This window comes from Miniopterus natalensis, chromosome 2, assembly GCF_054644295.1.
Source record: "Miniopterus natalensis isolate mMinNat1 chromosome 2, mMinNat1.hap1, whole genome shotgun sequence".
In the NCBI taxonomy this organism is placed as follows: domain Eukaryota; kingdom Metazoa; phylum Chordata; class Mammalia; order Chiroptera; family Miniopteridae; genus Miniopterus; species Miniopterus natalensis.
Window position 1 is genome coordinate 183,928,567 of NC_142082.1, and position 17,146 is coordinate 183,945,712.

At 59.1% G+C, this 17,146-nt stretch overlaps 1 protein-coding gene across 1 annotated transcript in view; it reads left to right on the plus strand.

Moving 5' to 3' along the window:
- MPPED1 (metallophosphoesterase domain containing 1) overlaps window positions 1–15,488 on the plus strand; it is a 49,443-nt gene extending 33,955 nt beyond the window's left edge. Inside the window, exons 4-6 of the mRNA XM_087814019.1 lie at window positions 10,877–10,992; window positions 13,339–13,452; window positions 14,501–15,488. Coding sequence (XP_087670145.1) covers window positions 10,877–10,992; window positions 13,339–13,452; window positions 14,501–14,619 — 349 coding nt within the window. The 3' untranslated portion in view covers window positions 14,620–15,488. The remainder of the gene's footprint in view (window positions 1–10,876; window positions 10,993–13,338; window positions 13,453–14,500) is intronic.
- Window positions 15,489–17,146: the final 1,658 nt, after the last annotated feature.

Here is a 17,146-nt window from a genome sequence, read left to right on the forward strand (position 1 = left end):
AAGGGGTCAGAGGCCAATTCCTTGATCCGATGAGAGCGTGGAGTAGAAGCCGCGGGAGCTGGGGTGACACAGCAGCCACAGGGCCGGGAAGGGTGGGACAGGCAGAGGGAACAGCCCCGGTAAAGGCAAGGAGGCTTAAGGGGACATGGGCATTCTGGCAGCTGTGTGGCCTCCAGGGCCTGAGTAGGTGTCAGTGGGAGAGAGGAGGCCAGAGGCTGGGCAGCCAGGTCACGCTGGCCGAGGCCGTGACCTTGGGCTCCCATCTCTCTGCGAGTCGCAGCTCCCTCTGCCTGTGGCTCTGTGTCGTCAACCTGCAGGAACCCAGCGCATCACACCCAAGGCCTGGAAGGGACACAGTGCTGGGCTGGCTCTCAGTCAAGTGCTTGGGGGACATACTGGGGACGTCCCCACTGCTCTGCCTCTCCCTCCATGCCTGACTTTGCAGGCCTCGGCCCCCCATCTGTGCAAGGGGTACTGTGCAGCTGGGGTGCTCTCCCTGGGGTCCCAGGGAACCTCTTGGCCCAGCTGCCGATTCTGCCTGGTGCTTGGGGGCCGTGCAGCCCTCCCCCACCAACTGTTTCTTGCGGTTCAGGCTGGGTGTGCCCAGCCCAGCGCCAGCCGCCTGGGTATATGGCAGCTCATTGGGAGGGCATAGAGAGCTAGGCTGGTTGTGATTATTATTAAATTCACATGTTCAGGGTTTTCCTTTTTTCTCCCCTCGGCCCTTAATATGTTGACTAACATGCGGAATACAGGAGATGTTCTCTCCAGCTTTAGAAGTGTAATGACACCGGCAGGTGGGAAACAGGGTCAAACAAATCACCAGCCAGGAGTGACCTCGTCTCAGTGGCTTCTGGGACATGGGGGCAAGGCTGACCCAGGCCAAGGGGCAGACCTGTTCTCTGTGGCCCTAGAAGGCAGAGCAGGGACACGGAGGCAGTGACAAGACGCAGGTTCTCATCAGCGTGGAAGGACTATCCCACAGGCAGGAGTTTAGTCGAGAGGCCCTGTAGCCATATGAGCGATGAGCTGCCCATCACAAGGGGCATGCAAGCAGAGATCTGTGGTTGAGCCCAGTGCCCTCCCCTTTGAGGGCTGCAGTTCCTCTGCCTGTGACTGACGATCCCCCTGGAAGCAGTGGGATGCAGGACACTCTCCGGGGGCGGGGGGGGGGTGTCCTTTTGGCGCTAGACCTGGGAGGACAGCAGTGTGACCAGCTGGCCTTGGTATTGAGGATTCACCAAAGCAAGCTAGTAAGGGGAAACCAAGGGCAAGCTCATGGTCACCGTCACTGGCTTTTCTTCTTATACCCCCAAGAGATGCTCTGCTTGGGAGACAGGGGGTCAGATTTGAATGGCTTTTGTTAGGCCACACACTCTGAGGCCCACAATGGCCACCGTGTGCCCAGCCCCCTGCAGGGCTCTGGTCACCCAGAAATGAGGCCTGTGTCTGCCACCCGGGAACTCGGGCTGCTGGTGGTGGTGGGCCCATTGCTACTGACGCCCCGTGGTGCTTCAGGCCTTTGCTCAGCCCAGCCCCATGCTCGGCAGCCTGTCCTCATTCACTCCTTGCAGTGGCCCCCTCTCACTGGACACGGTCACCAACCCCATCCTGCAGGAGCGGGGAGGGCAGAGAGAGTGCGTCTTACTATGAGCCCGTCCCGTGCAGTATCAGAACACACTTTGTTGTTTATCTGAAGTTCATGCTGTATTTCATCTGGCCACCTACACCCAGAGTTGGTTTGCTTCTGCCTGTTTTTTGAACTTTATAAAAAGACTCACGCAGGATGTGTTGAATCATGAGCTGTGTCTTTCTTATGGGTTCGCAGAGATTCTTCATGCATCTGAATAGGAGCCTTCGTCAGGTGTAATGGGCAGGTAGCTCCTCCTCTCTCACCTGCGCTTCCCTCTCTCAAGGTGGCTTCTGATGGCCACAAATTCTTCATGTTGGTCAAATGTGTTGGTGTGTTTCTTGGCGGTCAGTGCATTTCGTGTCCCATTTAAGAAACCTTGCCTGGCCGGCGTGGCTCAGTGGTTGAATGTCGACCTATGAACCAGGAGGTCACAGTTTGCTTCCCGGTCAGGGCACATACCTGGGTTTCGGGCTCCATCCCCAGTGGGGGGCGTGCAGGAGGCAGCCGATCAATGCTTCTCTCTCATCAATGTTCCTCTCTCTCTCTCTCCCTCTCCCTTCCTCTCTCTCTAAAATCAATAAAAACATATTTAAAAGAAACCTGCCCTCCCCTGAAGCCACGAAGATGTTTCCGCATCACCTTCCAGAACTTGGCGCTGCATGTGTGGGCGCCGGGCCCGCCCGCAGTGATTGTGTTGCTGGTGTGAGGTAGGGGTCCCATCTGGGGTGTTCGCGTGCTGACACCCATTTTGCCCGGCAGCGGGTAGAGAAAGCCGGTTCCTCGTGGCCGCTCTGTCCTGCCCCCTTTGCCTCACATGTGGTGTCTGGGCCTGGCCTCTCTCCTGCCCCTGCATCCCTTTGCTCCAGGGCCACGCGACCTTAGTTGCTCTGACATTTGATTCCTCTCACGCCTCTTCTTCCTGCTGGAACACTTGAGGCTCCGCGAGAGCAGGCACCTGAGCCTCTTGTGGTCCTCACTCCAGGGCCTGGGATGGCTTCTGGCCCCTTATAGTACAGCTGTTGAGTGGATGAACTAACAGGTGGACAGAAGCCAGGTCCTGGGGACTCGGTTAAAACTCGGGCCTCCTCGCTATTTCTGTGGCTGAGTCTGTGGTCTCCACCCCGGCTGACCCCCAGCCTCCTGCCCACTGGTTCCTTCCTCCTGGGTGCTGGTGTCTCTAAAGCAGGGCCCAGCTGTGCCACCACCTGGCTTACCTTGCTGCCCCACCCCCAGGGTGGAGGCCAGGCACCCCCAGCCCTGAGTTTGGTTTCCTCCATCACCTCCAGTCCAGTCTGGCCAGGAACCCTCGCTGGACCGTGCGTCTGCGTGGTCACCCGCCCCGGCCCACGACTGCCCAGGGCTCGGGGAAGCCGTTGCTCCCCTCAGGTGCAGGCCGGGCGCTGAGCCTTCGGGAGAGCAGCTTAGAGGAAGGGGGTGGGGACCCACCGCAGGAGAACTCAGCTGTGACTAATCCTAAGTGTTAAAAAAAAATTGCATATACATACATACCGCATTCATGTATGGGTTTTGGATGCATTTTTTGTTCTCATTTAACTGAAAACGGCCTTGATTTTTTACAAGAAAGGGAGTGAGGGAGGGAGGGAAGTTGGCACGCAGCTCGTCCATCTGGTCTAATTACTTCTGGTATTTGAAAGGAGGAATCTAAACCTGCTGAGACATTAAACTTTGAGAAGTGGCTGCGGGCCGTTCTGGGCGTGGACGCTGGTTCTCCTCGGGCGCCTCCCGGCGGGCAGGGCCTCGGGCGGGCAGGGGTGCCCAGTGCCCCCCCCCGGGAGCCGGGCCAGTGCAAGGCCAGACTCCGACACATGCTCCCAGGCAGGCCCCAGCTGTGTGGCCTTGGGTGAGGATCTTGGCCTTCTGCGAAATGACAAGGGCCCCTTTCTGTGTGTTTCTCGGCTCAAGGCTTCCTCGGCCACGTGGGCTCACCGGCTGGAGGCCGAGCCCTGGTCAGGGTGTCCCGCCTCCCTGCGGTGAGCTGTGGTGGCCTTTTCTGGAGCACTCTATCCCCGGGGCCCTTTTGGGGCCCAGCTTTACAGAGGGCAGGGCGCAGCAGCTCCCACTTCCTCCCTTTAACCACTGAGGCCACCTCCCTCGTGGCCTCGTGGCATTAAGACCCACGTTCAGTGGCTCCGGAGGCTGGCAGCCCTCAGCACCTGAAGCCCCGTCTGTTGCATTTATCTCCCATTTCTAGAAGCTTTGAGCAGAGGCTGTGGCCTTCCCCTGTGTTCAGCCAGGAGAGGCCGAGACTCCCCCCACCCCAGACCTGAAACCCTGCATTCGGCAAGCTTCCGTGAGCTGCCACTGAACTGTCCCGCTTCATCTGCCCGGCAACAGGGCCAGGCCGCATTCTTTTCATCCCCGTTTGACAGAGGGGTAAAGTGAGGCTTGGAGGTGAGGCGACCGGCCCAGTGTATCGGCACTGGGCGGGCGGGCATGGGTCGCTCGGAGCCGTCCACGAGCGTCCTCGCGGCGGCTGCTTCCCGCTGCCCCGGCACCGTCCCTCTGGCCACCCGTTGGGCTGCGGCGCCCAAGCAGGGCTGGCCTTTGGGGTCTTAGATGCCTGGCCTGTTAGTGACCTGTTCTCCCTGACCCCGGGTCCTGTATCTGTAACATCGGACTCGGATTCTCCCCCAGGGCCGTGCCGGGGAGAGACAGTGGCCACACCGAGCCCTTGGTCTGGGCTCTGCAGGGGCCTCCCTGGGGTTCCTGCCCCTCCCCCCGTTTTCAGCCCAAATCAAGCCATGAAGGTTGTGTGTTCAGGGGGAGCCGAGGCGCCTGCCCCCAGGACTGGCCGAGGACGCCCCGGGAAAGGCGGGCAGTGCCGCCAGCCCGAGACAGCCAGGAGGGCCCCAGGGACCCGGCGGTGTCCACCGCCAGTGGTTCCTTTGCTGTCAAGTCCCTTCCCCTTCCTCTGCGGGAGCCTCAGTTCTGCGCCTCACACGACAGGCAGTGCACAAGCTGTGGCAGGGAAGAAAGTCCTCGGTCTCTGGTCCTCTGCTCTGCATGTACACGCATACACCACACAACAACACGCATGCAACACACCACACGGCACACATGTAAGCATGTACATGTACTACATGCTACACATGTACACTAATACACCACACAGCTGCACACGTGCAAACACACACACCGCACACCTACACGCACACACCACAGAATGACACATGCACAGCGCAACATACCACACCACACAATTCCACATGTACACACACCACGCTGCACACACATGTACATGCATATGTACATATGCACCCACACATCCACATCCACAACATGCTCCCCACACCCTCCCACACCACACATCCCACACACGCACACGCACACGCACACACACACACACACACGCACACACACACACACGTGTTTTCACACACGTGAGCTGCGCTGCCCCTGTCCTACCCCTTCCCCTCCTTCCCCCCGTTTCTCTCCCGGGCCCCTCGCACCCCCACGCGCACGGTCCGCATGAGATTGATGTTCCCACGGATCCGCTTGCCGTCCGTGCTGCAGTCCCGGGAAACAAAAGATGAATGAGCCTGCAGTGGGGGGCGGGGAAGTGAATTAGGGGTGACAAAGGGCCCCTTCCTCCGTTCACTCATCTGGCTGCCGACTCGCCCTGAGTGCCGTGTGCCCGGGCAGGGTGTGTGATTGACAGTCCTGCGGGACAGCTGCTGGCTCTGTGTGGCCTTGTCCCCTCGCTGGTAGCCCCAGGGTGGGTGGAGCTGGTACCCCAGCTCCCTCAGCCTCCCTGGGGTCCCCGGCCCCAGAGATACAGAGAGGATGGGCAGGAACACCCCTCTCCATCGGGGCTGGGCAGGTGGGCGGAGGCTCGGGCTGTGGGGATCCCCAGCCTGTAGGGTGAGGACCCAGCATGAATCCGCTTGGGGAACTGGGCACGTCGCTGACCTCTGAGCCTCAGTTTCTCCTGCTGCAGAACGGGAGCAGAGCCTCACTGGGATGCTGGGAGTGTCCGGAGGCCTTGGGGGTCAGTCACAGGTGTCGTCCTCACCTATGATGCTCAGGGTATTGGCAGAGGCTGGGGCTGGCTCCCTGGAAATGGCCCAGGGAAGCCTGGACTTTGGGGGAGGGGAGGGGAGGGGAAGGGCAGGGTTAGGGGTCAGGCGGAGTATTTGGCTGGGGGAGAGGGACCTGGCCTGAGAGCTGTTGGGAGGACTGGTCACTGTGCCGCTCAGCCTGCAGCGTTCACCCCTATAGACAGAGCAGAAGCGAGAACACCCGGCCCAGGGCAGGGCCTCTGCAGGAGGCCGCCTCTTTTCCCAAAGACTTTCATGGGGCTGAGAGCAGTCGCCGGGCAGACCTCGGAGTTCCCCGCCCCCCATCCTAGGGAATGGGCTGCTGGGGGGCAGGGAAGGTCTGTCCTGAGGGGAGATGAGCTGGGATGCAGCAGAGGGTGTGAGCATCCTGGGTCTGGTTTGCTTCTGAGGCCTCATCTGTGAAATGGGCACGTGATTCCACCTGGGCAGGCCGTGAAGGTGAGATGAGATGCTCAGCAATGGCGGGAGCTCTCATATTCTTGTTCTCACTGCAGGTCTTTGGGCTTCGTGCCTGCCAGGGGCTCTGGGGATGGTGCCGAGAGGAGAGGGTTAATGCTTCGTTCCCACCTGTGTGCTTGCCAGGAGAGCACCTGTGGGGTCATTTCATCTTCATTCATTCATTCGTTCACATCTTGAACTAACCCTGAAGCCCTAGGCTCTGTCTGTTGGGCAGGAGTGATTTGACCTGGGAGACAGCTTAAGGACCCTCAGAATGGGGAGGGTCACCTGGGCTTGGGGGATGCAGGTGATCAGGGGAAGCTTCCTGGAAGAGGTGGCCCTTGAGCCAGGCCTTAATAACCAGTGATGGGCTGTGAGGAGAGCTAGGCAGGGCATTTCAGACGGCTGGAACACCAGGAGCAGAAACCTGGAGGGGGGAATGGCTGGGCTGTGTGCAGGGCAGAAGGCAGATTTTCGAATCTGCGGGGGGCAGGGGGTGAACTCAGCAGGGGATCTGAGAAGGTGGGTTGGGGCACAGCAACAGGATCCATGGGAGGCCCTGGAATAAAGGAGTCACATGGGCAGCCGCTGAGAAGTGGGAAAGAGCCGGGCGGCCGGCCTCTTCCTCCCTGTCGGCCCAGCCAGGCTCAGAGGGGCCCCAGCAGGGCCACGGCTGTGTTGAGAGAGACCTGGCAGGCGACGTTCAGGAGCTGCTCAGGACAGGCCGCTGCATTGAAGAGGGGCCGCCTGTGACCTGGCCACCCCATCAGGGTCCTCTGTGTATCGTCTGGCACAGGGGGCAGGAGCCAGGAACCCTGGCCCAGGCCCCTCTGGCCTCCTGTGTGTCCTCAGACACATTGCTGGGCTTCTCTGTGCCACCGTTTCCTTGTCTCTTTCACGGGACCTTCCTCCGGCTTTGCCCCGAGGACTAACCGAGCTAAGATGTGGAGCTGGCCCGGAAAGTGGAGTTTGCTGAGGAAGGTGGGTCAGGATTCCCGGTCCTGTTTCCACAGCTCTGGGATGGAGGCCGGGGGCAGGCTCGGGAGCCTGCTGCCTGGGTCTGAGCCCTGGCTGTGTCACTCGGCCACCAGGTGACCCTGGGCAGGTAAACCTCTGCACCTCTCTGCACCTCAGTCTCTGCATCTGTGAAATGGGCAGTGATGGCACCGGCCTCCCTGGGGTCGGGTGGGGGTTGGGGCTTGTGGAGAGCCTCAGAGCTGTGGCTGTGCGGTGTCTCTGGTGTCCTATGGAGGGAGCCCCCACACTCCTCTCTGTGGTCATCAGACCCTGGCATGGGTGTACCACTGCCCCCCCACCGGGGACATCCTGGGCCTCTTTCATCCCCACATCCCAGTATTGAGGCGGCTGTACCCCAGGCTAAGTGAAGGACCCCCCAGTCCGTCCCCTTGCCCAGGGGCTGTGGCTGGGAGGCACACAGAGCAGGCGGCTTCAGCGGGTGTAGACAGCCCGCCCTGCCCCCCCGGGCCGGCTCCGGGAAGCGGGTTAGTGGCCGGGGAGAGGAGGTCGGTCATATTGGCCAAGTGGCTTAATGGGACCGCTTCGGAGGTTACCGCGCGTGCACACAGGCGCCGGGAAGGGTTAGTTAACCTCTGAGAGATTACATTGTGTTCAGCGCTCTGTTAAAGTTTGAATTAATTTTTCCCATGGGTTTGTTCACATTCTAATTTTCAACTAAATGAGACATCTGTTTCAGAAAAGGAAAATTTGCTCTGGTTGTCATGGCAACTATCATTCTGTAAGAAAATTATTCCGATGGTTACTTTAGAACAGAAAGGCAGAAATTCGGGACATAAAGCCGCCTCCATCGCTCAGTCAGAATTCTGATTCATCCGGCTTCCCGGGGGCCTGTGTGTCCTGGACTTGGGGTGACATCGGGGCCCCGGGCCCTTGGGTGGCGAGGTTGGGTCCAGGGCCCTGGTTGCCTTGGACAAGGGGACACGACTCCTGCGGTACCAACACCATGTCCCGGGCGTTCGTGGGTCTCAGACCACGGCACGTGGGTGGCTGGGCGCAGCGAGGGGCGCTGGATCCCGCTGCTTGGGTGACAGGCCCTGTGCGCCCTGGCCTGGACCCCTGCACAGCCTGCACTTCACCTCCGGCCCCAAAGGACTCTGCTGGGGGCGGGCCGAGTGACCGGACGGGATGCCGGGGGAGCCCGGGGCCGACGTCAGCGCGAGGAAGGATGGCCCCCCTCGCCTCCTCTTAGCCACAGCAGAAACCTGGGCGGTCGTCACACAGGAGGGACCCGAGGCTGTTCCTGGGGAGTCCGAGCGTCTCCTGCTTCTCCGGTCCCACCTGCCAGCCGCAGGCTGCTGGTTACCCGGCTGGCAGCAGGCCTGGGAAGCGTCTCTGGACGTTCCACGCAGCGTGTGATCTTCCTGCGCCCCTGGTTCCAGTGTGAGCCGGAACATCACCTCTTCCTGCTGGCAGAGCTGGCACTGGGAGGGCGGCCTCACAGCGGGGGGACAATTAGTCCTCTTAGGCCACCCCCTGCCCCTTGTCAAGCAGTGGGGTACAGCATCGGTCAAGGACCCTCCCTACCCTCATGGGGTAAGGTCTGGGGACATAGGTGTCGTTGTCCCATTTGACACAGGCTGGGAGGGGTGAAGGGACCAGCCCGGGGCAGAACCAGGAGGTGTGATGTCAACTTCAGTGCCCCTTCCACCCACGAGAGGAAAACAGGGCAGCCCCCACTCCCCCACCTGACACCCCAGAGCCGCCCCTGCTCCCCCCACCCAGATGCTGCCCTCAAGGCCTGTGGATCTGATGGCCTCAAAGACGGGGGAGGGAGGGAGGGGGAGGGAGGGGAGGCGGGAGGCCTGGGAGCTGCTGTGTGACATTGGGGAGTGGGGCAACCTCTCTGGGCATCTCTGGGGCAGGTGGACTCCAGCTTCCCAGAATTTGATGTGATACCTTTCCAAGAACTAGGAAGGTGCATCTACGGGGAGACTCACCCCCAGATGGAGGTTCGTCGGTGCTGGTCGAGGGGCACTGGGGCAGGTGAGGGCTGGACCGAGGCTTGGCTCTTGGGCCTCTGGGTGGTCTCTGATGGATTCCCAAGTGTCGCTTTCAAAAAGCCACCTTTTGCTGTGGCTCATGGGCACTATCAGAGCCTTCTCCCCCTACTGGTGAGGCCCTGTCCTGTCTGGTAAATACTGGATTAGATGTTTGGGAGGCCACGCCCGAAACCCGGCTCCTTTCCGCACAGGTGGACGGGCGGGAGGCTCGAGGGGGACCACCTGTGGCCGTGGGAGAGGCGCTCGGGGCTGCGGGCACACCGTGGCGCAGCCGGAGCGGGCTCCTCGTGTGCCCAGGGCTGGGGCCTCAGGACTGACCGAGCCAGAGCTCAGCCTCTCGGGCAGGAGCGGCCCCCATGCCTCCTGACCCGGACCCGTGGCAGGCAGAGCACCTGACGCTGACTCAGCCCACATGGATGCGGTGTCTGTTTGGTAGAAATATGTTTAACTGAAGTGTCCCCTCTCGGCTGCGATGTACTCTGATGTTTTTTGTTCTTTCTTCTACTTTTTAAAAATGCTGTTGTGACCCATCAAAATGCAGTTGGAAAAACCCTGCCCTAGGCCAAAGGTTTTTCATGCAGGCTCCATGGTGGGTGTCAGGAGGTGTCCATGATAATGGAGGTGCTGGTGGTGGTGATGCTGATGATGGTGAGGGTGGTGATGATGATGGTGTGGTGGTTGTGATGGTGATGGTGGTGATGATGGTGATGATGGAGATGATGGTGATGATGGAGATGATGGTGATGATGGAGATGATGGTGGTGATGATGGAGATGATGGTGGTGATGATGGAGATGTTGATGGCAGCTGCAGTGCATTGGGTACTTAGTGTGCGCCAGGCACTGTACATGGATTAACTAATGTAATTCTTTCCACAGCCCTATTAAGGAAGACAGTAGTATTGTCCCCATTTTACAGATGGGGGAATTGAGGCATAGAGAGATGTTAAGCCACTTGCCCAAAGTCCCACAGGTAGTAAGAGGCAGACCCATTCTAACCCAGGTCTCTGGCCCTGACTGAGATTCCCTTGAAGTTGGGTGTAAAATTGTGTGTGCTGTGGGGGTGCATTTATCCTCAGAGAGACACCTCAGCTTTCTGCAGGACGGGCAGGCCAGTGAGTGCCCCTGAGGAAGGAGGTGCCCTCTGCGGGGTTGTCCCAATGCCGCCCAGCCTGGGACCCTGGCTGGGGCCTCTGCTGGGAGCAGGACTGTGCCCTCCTCCTGGAACCCACTCACCGTGGGGGCAGGCGGGGCTCTCTGTGGGTTTCCTTAGCTTGGAGCAAGAAAGGTCTTTGGCAAAAGCTGATTTTTTTTAACTTTCATTTTTTAAAATTGCATAAATACTACTTGTTCATCGTAGAAAAATAGAAACTTCAGTTAAGAAAGAGGGAAAAAGGAAGAGAATGCTGGTGGTGCCCACAGCCCCCTCCCCCCCCCGCCAAGTCCAGGGAACCCCCACCCCGTCGCCTCGATGGGAGTTTCTAGGTGTCAAACTGGTCCTGACGGGAGTTTCTGGGCATCAAGCTGGTCCCGATGGGAGTTTCTAGGTGTCAAGCTGGTCCCGATGGGAGTTTCTGGGCATCAAGCTGGTCCTGATGGCTCTGGGCCGTGCCCGTATCCCCTCCCTGTGCTTGCCCCGCGCCCGCTCCGCTCCCGCTCCCCTCTCTGACCCCTGCTCTTCTCCCTCAGGCAGCCCTGGTTTTACGGCTGGGGCTTTAACCTCCCGCGAGGACAAGCACTGCTCGAGAAGTGGAACCTCATTCCCGAGGGAGTGGACATCCTGATAACCCACGGACCCCCGCTGGGTAAGAGTCAGCCCCAGCCCCAGCCCCAGCCCCAGCCCCCTCTCTCTGAGGGAGGCAGCTGCAGGTGGGTGTGCATGGAGCCTAGTTTGGCCCTGTTCTGAGCCCAGTTTGCTGGGGCATCAGGGAGGAGTTGCCCCATTGTCCCCCTAATCTCCTGAGCTGAGAGCTCAACTTGTCACCTTGTGGACTCCTCCCAGCCCCGCCAGGTCAGAAGCGGCTGCCGTGGACGCGTGGCAGGTTGGAGCTTGGGGAGTCGGAAGGCAGGGCTGGGCCTGAGTCTCCAGCCCCGAGTCTCCAACACCACAGGCCCACCCCATGCACCCTCACCCATCAGACACATGGGGGCCTCACCCCTACCCATCCCAACAGGCTCTAGTGCCTCTGGACCCCACCCCAACTTCCCTCCTCCCGACCCTCTCCTCACCTGGCCCCTCTTCCAGTCCATCAACTTGCCCCTTTGATTCCACCTCCAAACTGTCCCAGCTCCTCCTCCTCTCCGCCACTGCCGTCCTCACCACAGGCCAGGTGACCTCCTCACTGGCCCCCCAGCCCCAAGTCCTGCCCCAGCCCCCATCAGCAGATGGGAGTTCTTGGAGTTGTCAGTTTTGCCGTGCTATCCCTCTATAACTTTTGTGGCTCCCTCAGACCTTAAAATGAAGTTCAAACTCCTGGCTGAACTCCTGACAATTCAGGCCGACCAGCCTTTTTCTCCCACCACGGCCTCTGTCGAAGCTGCCATCGCTCCCTCAGTGACTGGGGCCAGGCCGGGGCTGGGCGACACTGGACCAGGGCCTCACCTGGTCTTGCCTCCAGGGCTAGTAGGCCACCAGATAGAGGGGCCCAGAATGGCCCAGCCCAGTGGGACACGTTCAGGGGTTCAGGAAGCCTGAGAGTAGAAGTGAGACGAAGGCTGTCAGGGGGCCTGGGGAGCTTACAGAGGAGGTGACCGCAGAATGGGGTCCGGGGAGGCAGGGAAAGGAGGGAGAGGTGTCCTGGGTGGCAGGGGCCCGGTGCAGCTGGAGGGTTGTTGGCTCACACGCCTGTGCAGGAAGGAGCTGCCCTGAACACCCCCGTGTGCCAGGCGCTCGGCCAGGGCTCGCAAAGTGCTGAGAGGAAGGCTTTGCTACCCCCATTTTCAAATGGAGGGAGCCCCAAGTCCTAGGGCCCTGATAGGGTTTAGGGGCGATACGCGGCAGCTTGTAACCAGGGCTGTGTTAGCTCCACCAGCAGCCCGCTGACCACATCCATTGTCACCGTTGCTGATGGTGAGGCTCTGGGGCAGGTTTGTTTCCTCTCACGCTCTCCCTCCCTCCCTCCTTTCCATCCATCCCTCAGTCCGTCTGTCCAAACAGTATCTTTGGGGGTCCTGCTCTCCAGTGCCTCCCCGACAACAAACAGCTCCTGTTCTGGGGGTACCTGTGTGCCCAGCGCAGCCCAAGTGTTGATGCATTGTTGAATGAAACTGAGGCACAGAGAGGTTACATGACTTACCCAAGGTCACACAGCCAGTAGGTAGCAGACCCTGGGACTTAAACCCAGGGGTCTGCCCCAAGCTAACCCCCTGCCCACTTCCCGCGTCTTCTCTCCTCCCCCCCCTTCACTCTCTCTCTGCCTCAGTCTCTCTCCCTCTGTCCCCCGTCATCTCTAAGTCAGTGTGTGTTGTAGGACCCCCTCCCCCACCAGCAGTTGTGAAAAGCCCGATGCGCCCACCCAAACGGGGGCCAGGAAGGACCTGGGTGCCTGCCTGGAGCGGCCCATTTGTCGTCGTTTGCGTAGCCACGTGGAAAGAACAAGCAGCTGCCACGTGGGCAGCTCCGGGAGTGGCCGCAGACCAAGGCGCGACCACGTGAGCCACGCTGCACTGAATGACGTTCCTTTCCACGCTTTTGTGATGTTTGTTTAGAAAGTTTTTGACATGAAGTCTTGCTCCTGGGTTCCTCTGGGTTCCTCTCTGCTGCTGGGCACTGGGGTGCCCTTGGGCTCCTCCGAGCCCTCTCAGGCCTCTATTCGCTTACCTCTGCAATGGGTGGTTGCCACCCTTGAGACCACTTGCATGAATGGCCAGGGGCTCATAGTCATCAAGCACCCCACCCACATGCCTGGCCCACTCGGGGCTCCTGGAAGCGTGGCTGGCAGAGGAGGAGGGGGGAGCAGCACAGCCCCAGGGGGACATGGCAGACCCAGCTTTCCCTCCCCGAAGGCTGGGGCAGGGCCTGGCCGAGGAGAGCGTGCCAGGTGTGGGGGAGCTGAGTCCAGAACCCCAGTCTCTGAGGCTGCAGAAGCTGCTTGCTGGGGCATGTGGGGCTCGGGGCTGGACTCACTCCCTCCTACTGTCTCCCCGCGCAGGCTTCCTGGACTGGGTCCCCAAGAAGATGCAGCGGGTGGGCTGCGTGGAGCTGCTCAACACGGTGCAGAGGCGCGTCCAGCCGCGGCTGCACGTCTTCGGCCACATCCACGAAGGTCAACACTTGGGGTGGGGAGGGGGACCGCACATACCAGGGGCCCCTCAGCCACTCTTCAGAGGGGCCGTCTCATCTCCCTTCAACACAGTCACCTCCTCCCTCATCTCTATGCCAGAGGGAAATGGCCCATTGGTGGTGATGGTGATGGTGGTGATGATGGTGATGATGGTGATGCTGATGATGATGGTGATGATGATGTTGATGTTGATGGTGGTGATGGTGATGTGATACTGATGGTAATGTTGATGGTGATGCTGATGGTGATGATGATGGTGATGATGATGGTGGTGATGGTGATGTGATGCTGATGGTGGTGATGGTGATGCTGCTGATGGTGATGCTAGTGGCGATGGTGATGTTGATGGTGATGCTGGTGATATGCTGATGGAGATGCTGATGGTGATGCTAATGGTGATGCTGATGGTAATGTTGATGGTGGTGATGATGATATGATGCTGATGGTGATGGTGATGCTGGTGATGCTGATGGCGATGGTGATGATGATGGTGATGGTAATGTTGATGGTGATGATGGTGATATGATGCTGATGGTGATGGTGATGATGGTGATGCTGATGTTAATGTTGATGGTAATGTTGATGGTCATGGTGATGGTAATGTTGATGGTGATGATGGTGATATGATGCTGATGGTGATGGTGTTGATGGTGATGATGGTGATGCTGATGGTGATGGTGATGGTAATGTTGATGGTGATGAAGGTGATGCTGATGGTGATGGTTATGGTGGTGATGATGGTGATGATGTCAATGATGACGCCTCACTGTGTGCTTTCCAGGTACTGAGCTCAACACTGTATGTGGGTTATTATCTCATTTGTCCCTCACAGCACTCTTGGGAGGAGCATCTGTCATTATCATATCTATTTATAGATGAAGAGACTAAGTTGGGAATTTCGGTAGTTTGCCCCAGACATATTCAGCCCACGTGGCTGAGAGCCCTCTGACTTTTGCCCACCAGACAGCGCTCACTGCCCCAGGTCCTGGCCTCACCCCTCGGTCTTGACAGGCCGGTGCTTACTTTCCAGGGTACGGGGTCATGGCGGATGGGACAACCACCTATGTGAACGCGTCCGTGTGCACCGTGAACTACCAGCCCGTGAACCCGCCCATAGTCATCGACCTCCCCACGCCCCGCAACTCCTGACCGCCCCTGCCCGCCCCGCCCCCCGCCCACAGCAGCTGCGAACGCCTGGCTGAGAGCACGGACCCCAGCCGCCCTCCCCTCCACGCAGACAGCCCGTCTGGCCACGGGGACCAGCCAGCAGATGCGTTAAGGCCTTGGAATGAGGACTCTCACCGCTGACTCTTCAGCCTTTTGTCACCTGGAGTCGGGACCCTGTGGGTCCCTGTCGGGGGTTCTATCCTCGTTACTGTTTTCTGTGTGTACATTCCGTGTGTACCCTGTTAAAGGACCTAACAGGCCCGTGGCCCTGTCGTGCTCGGGAAGTGACTGAATCTTCATCCTTCACAGTGGGTCACCCGCATGGGTTTGGGAAGCTACCACCCTTGGACAGATTTGGGAAGTTCTTGCACAAAACCCCCCTCTGACCGAGGGTCTGTGTGACTGCCAGCCCCGGGGCTGGGGGGTGGGCGGGAGCTTTTGTAGTTGGTACAAACAGCCCCTCCTTCCCTCCCGGGCTGGAGAGGAGGCAGGCCCGCTTTTCCCAGCCAAGGCCCTGCGGGGAGCATCGGGGACATCTCAGGAATTCGACTGCGCCTGGCCAGGCCACAGCTGCTGCCTCGTGTTGATCCCGTTTTCTTCCCGCGGGCACCCTGCTGACCTGAACAAGCCTGAGCGTCCCAGGCCCTTGCCCACGCAGAGCCTGGGTGATCTGGGGGTTGGTTCTACACATGAGCCGTTTGAGTGCCAGGACTAGCCGGAGGGTTCCCAAGTCATGGATGACCCCTGGTCCCAGGGGGCTGTGCTGCTCTGCAGAACTCACAGCCTGGAGGGTCCACAGGCCGAGGCAGCCCTGCCACATGTATGTGCCCATGCGGGTGTGCACCACACACACACACACACACACACACGCTCACACGCCCCTCTTAATTTAATGAGCGGACCCCATACGTCCCATTACTGTCCTCCAGCGGGTCCCCGCCCTCGGTGAGGTTTCCCTCATGCCATTTGGGTTCTACCCGGCGTGCCCATAGCTGAGGGCGGCCGAATGGGTCACAGTCCTTGTCCCAGCGCCAGCTGGCCTGTTAATGGGAGGTGGCACAGTGACAGAGCTGGCCCTGGGCTCTAGCAGCTCCACGCAGGGGGGCTTCCTTTTCCTTTTAAAATCAGGACCAGGGGGGGATTTGGGCTGAATCTCTGAGGGCGAGGCAACTAGCCGGGCCTGATGGGGGTGAGGCACATGAGGCAGGATGGCATGCGCGGGGCCAGGATCTGTCTGCATTTAAAATTTGGGTATTTTGTTCATCATGGATTTTTTTGGCATTGATTCTGATTTTTAAAAATAGTACATTATTGTTCTTACCAAGTTTTTTTGGTACCCTCTTGAGTTGTGCACCTGAGAGCAGGGCCCTTCACACCTCACCCTAGTCCCTGCCCTGGGAACCAGCATTTAGTGAGCCCTTTGCAGCTACGGCCTGGTCTCAGCCTCAGCCAGTCCTGCAAGGTGGGTACTGTTGATGCCCTTTTAGAAATGAAGAGATAAGATCAGAGAGGCCAGGTGACTTGCCTGAGGATGCACAGCTCAAAAGGGCAGAAGCAGGACTTGAACCTTGGTCTCTGGCTTCACAGCCCCTGCTTTACCACTCTATGAAGCTCCGCCCTCCAAGGCAATGCGTGTCCAAGGTGCTTTTTTTTTTTTTTTTTTTTGTAATTTAAGGGTCCTGTTCAGACCTGTCTGGTTCATTTCTCATAGAGAGTCCCTGGGGCCCTGAGGGATCCTGCTCCCTGAGCCCAGCTCCTGGCCCCCTGAAGACCGGGATTCCTTCTCAGCTGGGGGGCTCCCTGTGGGATTCGGGGCACCATCGGGGAGGGGGGCTGCTGCTGCACCGCCGTGGCCCAGGCCAGCTTCACACTGCGGGGTGCAGGCCTTCAGGAACCCCATTTGGCCCATGGTTCCCTGTGGCTGGGGATGTTCACGAGGTCTCTGGGGTGCCCCAGCCACGTGTGGTGCGGGGTGGAGAAGACACAATGCCCTTTCGGTCGCCTCTGCTGAGTTTCTATGTGGACCAAGATCTATAAACTTAAAAAATTTTTTCCTAAGGTATCTTCAGAATATGGTGTATTTTTATGTGGAAAAGAGAAGCTATGAAGGCAGCTGTTACTTTAAGAGAAAATTCATTAAAAGTCCTTGAGGTATGGAAGCTGATGGCGTGCTCCTCAATCATTCTGGCATAACTTGATTGTGGCTGTAATTTTTTTTGTCAAGCATGTCAGACAATAAAGTCTTTGTAAAAAGAAAGGGACGTCCGCGTGCGCCTCTTCCTGTGTGTGTCTCCGCACCCGTGGGGCCCACGCGGCGGGAGCCGTGCCCTCCGGTTGGAGCCCGGAGGCAGGTTTCTGAGGCCAAAGACCTTCCTTCCGCACGTGTCGGCGACCAGCGTCCTGCTCGCTCCAGCTTCCCCCGGGGTGGGGGGCGTGCTCAGAGGTTATTGGCGTGGGCAGTTCTGCGCCTTGTTGTTTTCAAATACCTACGGCCTGGTTTCCCCAGAGA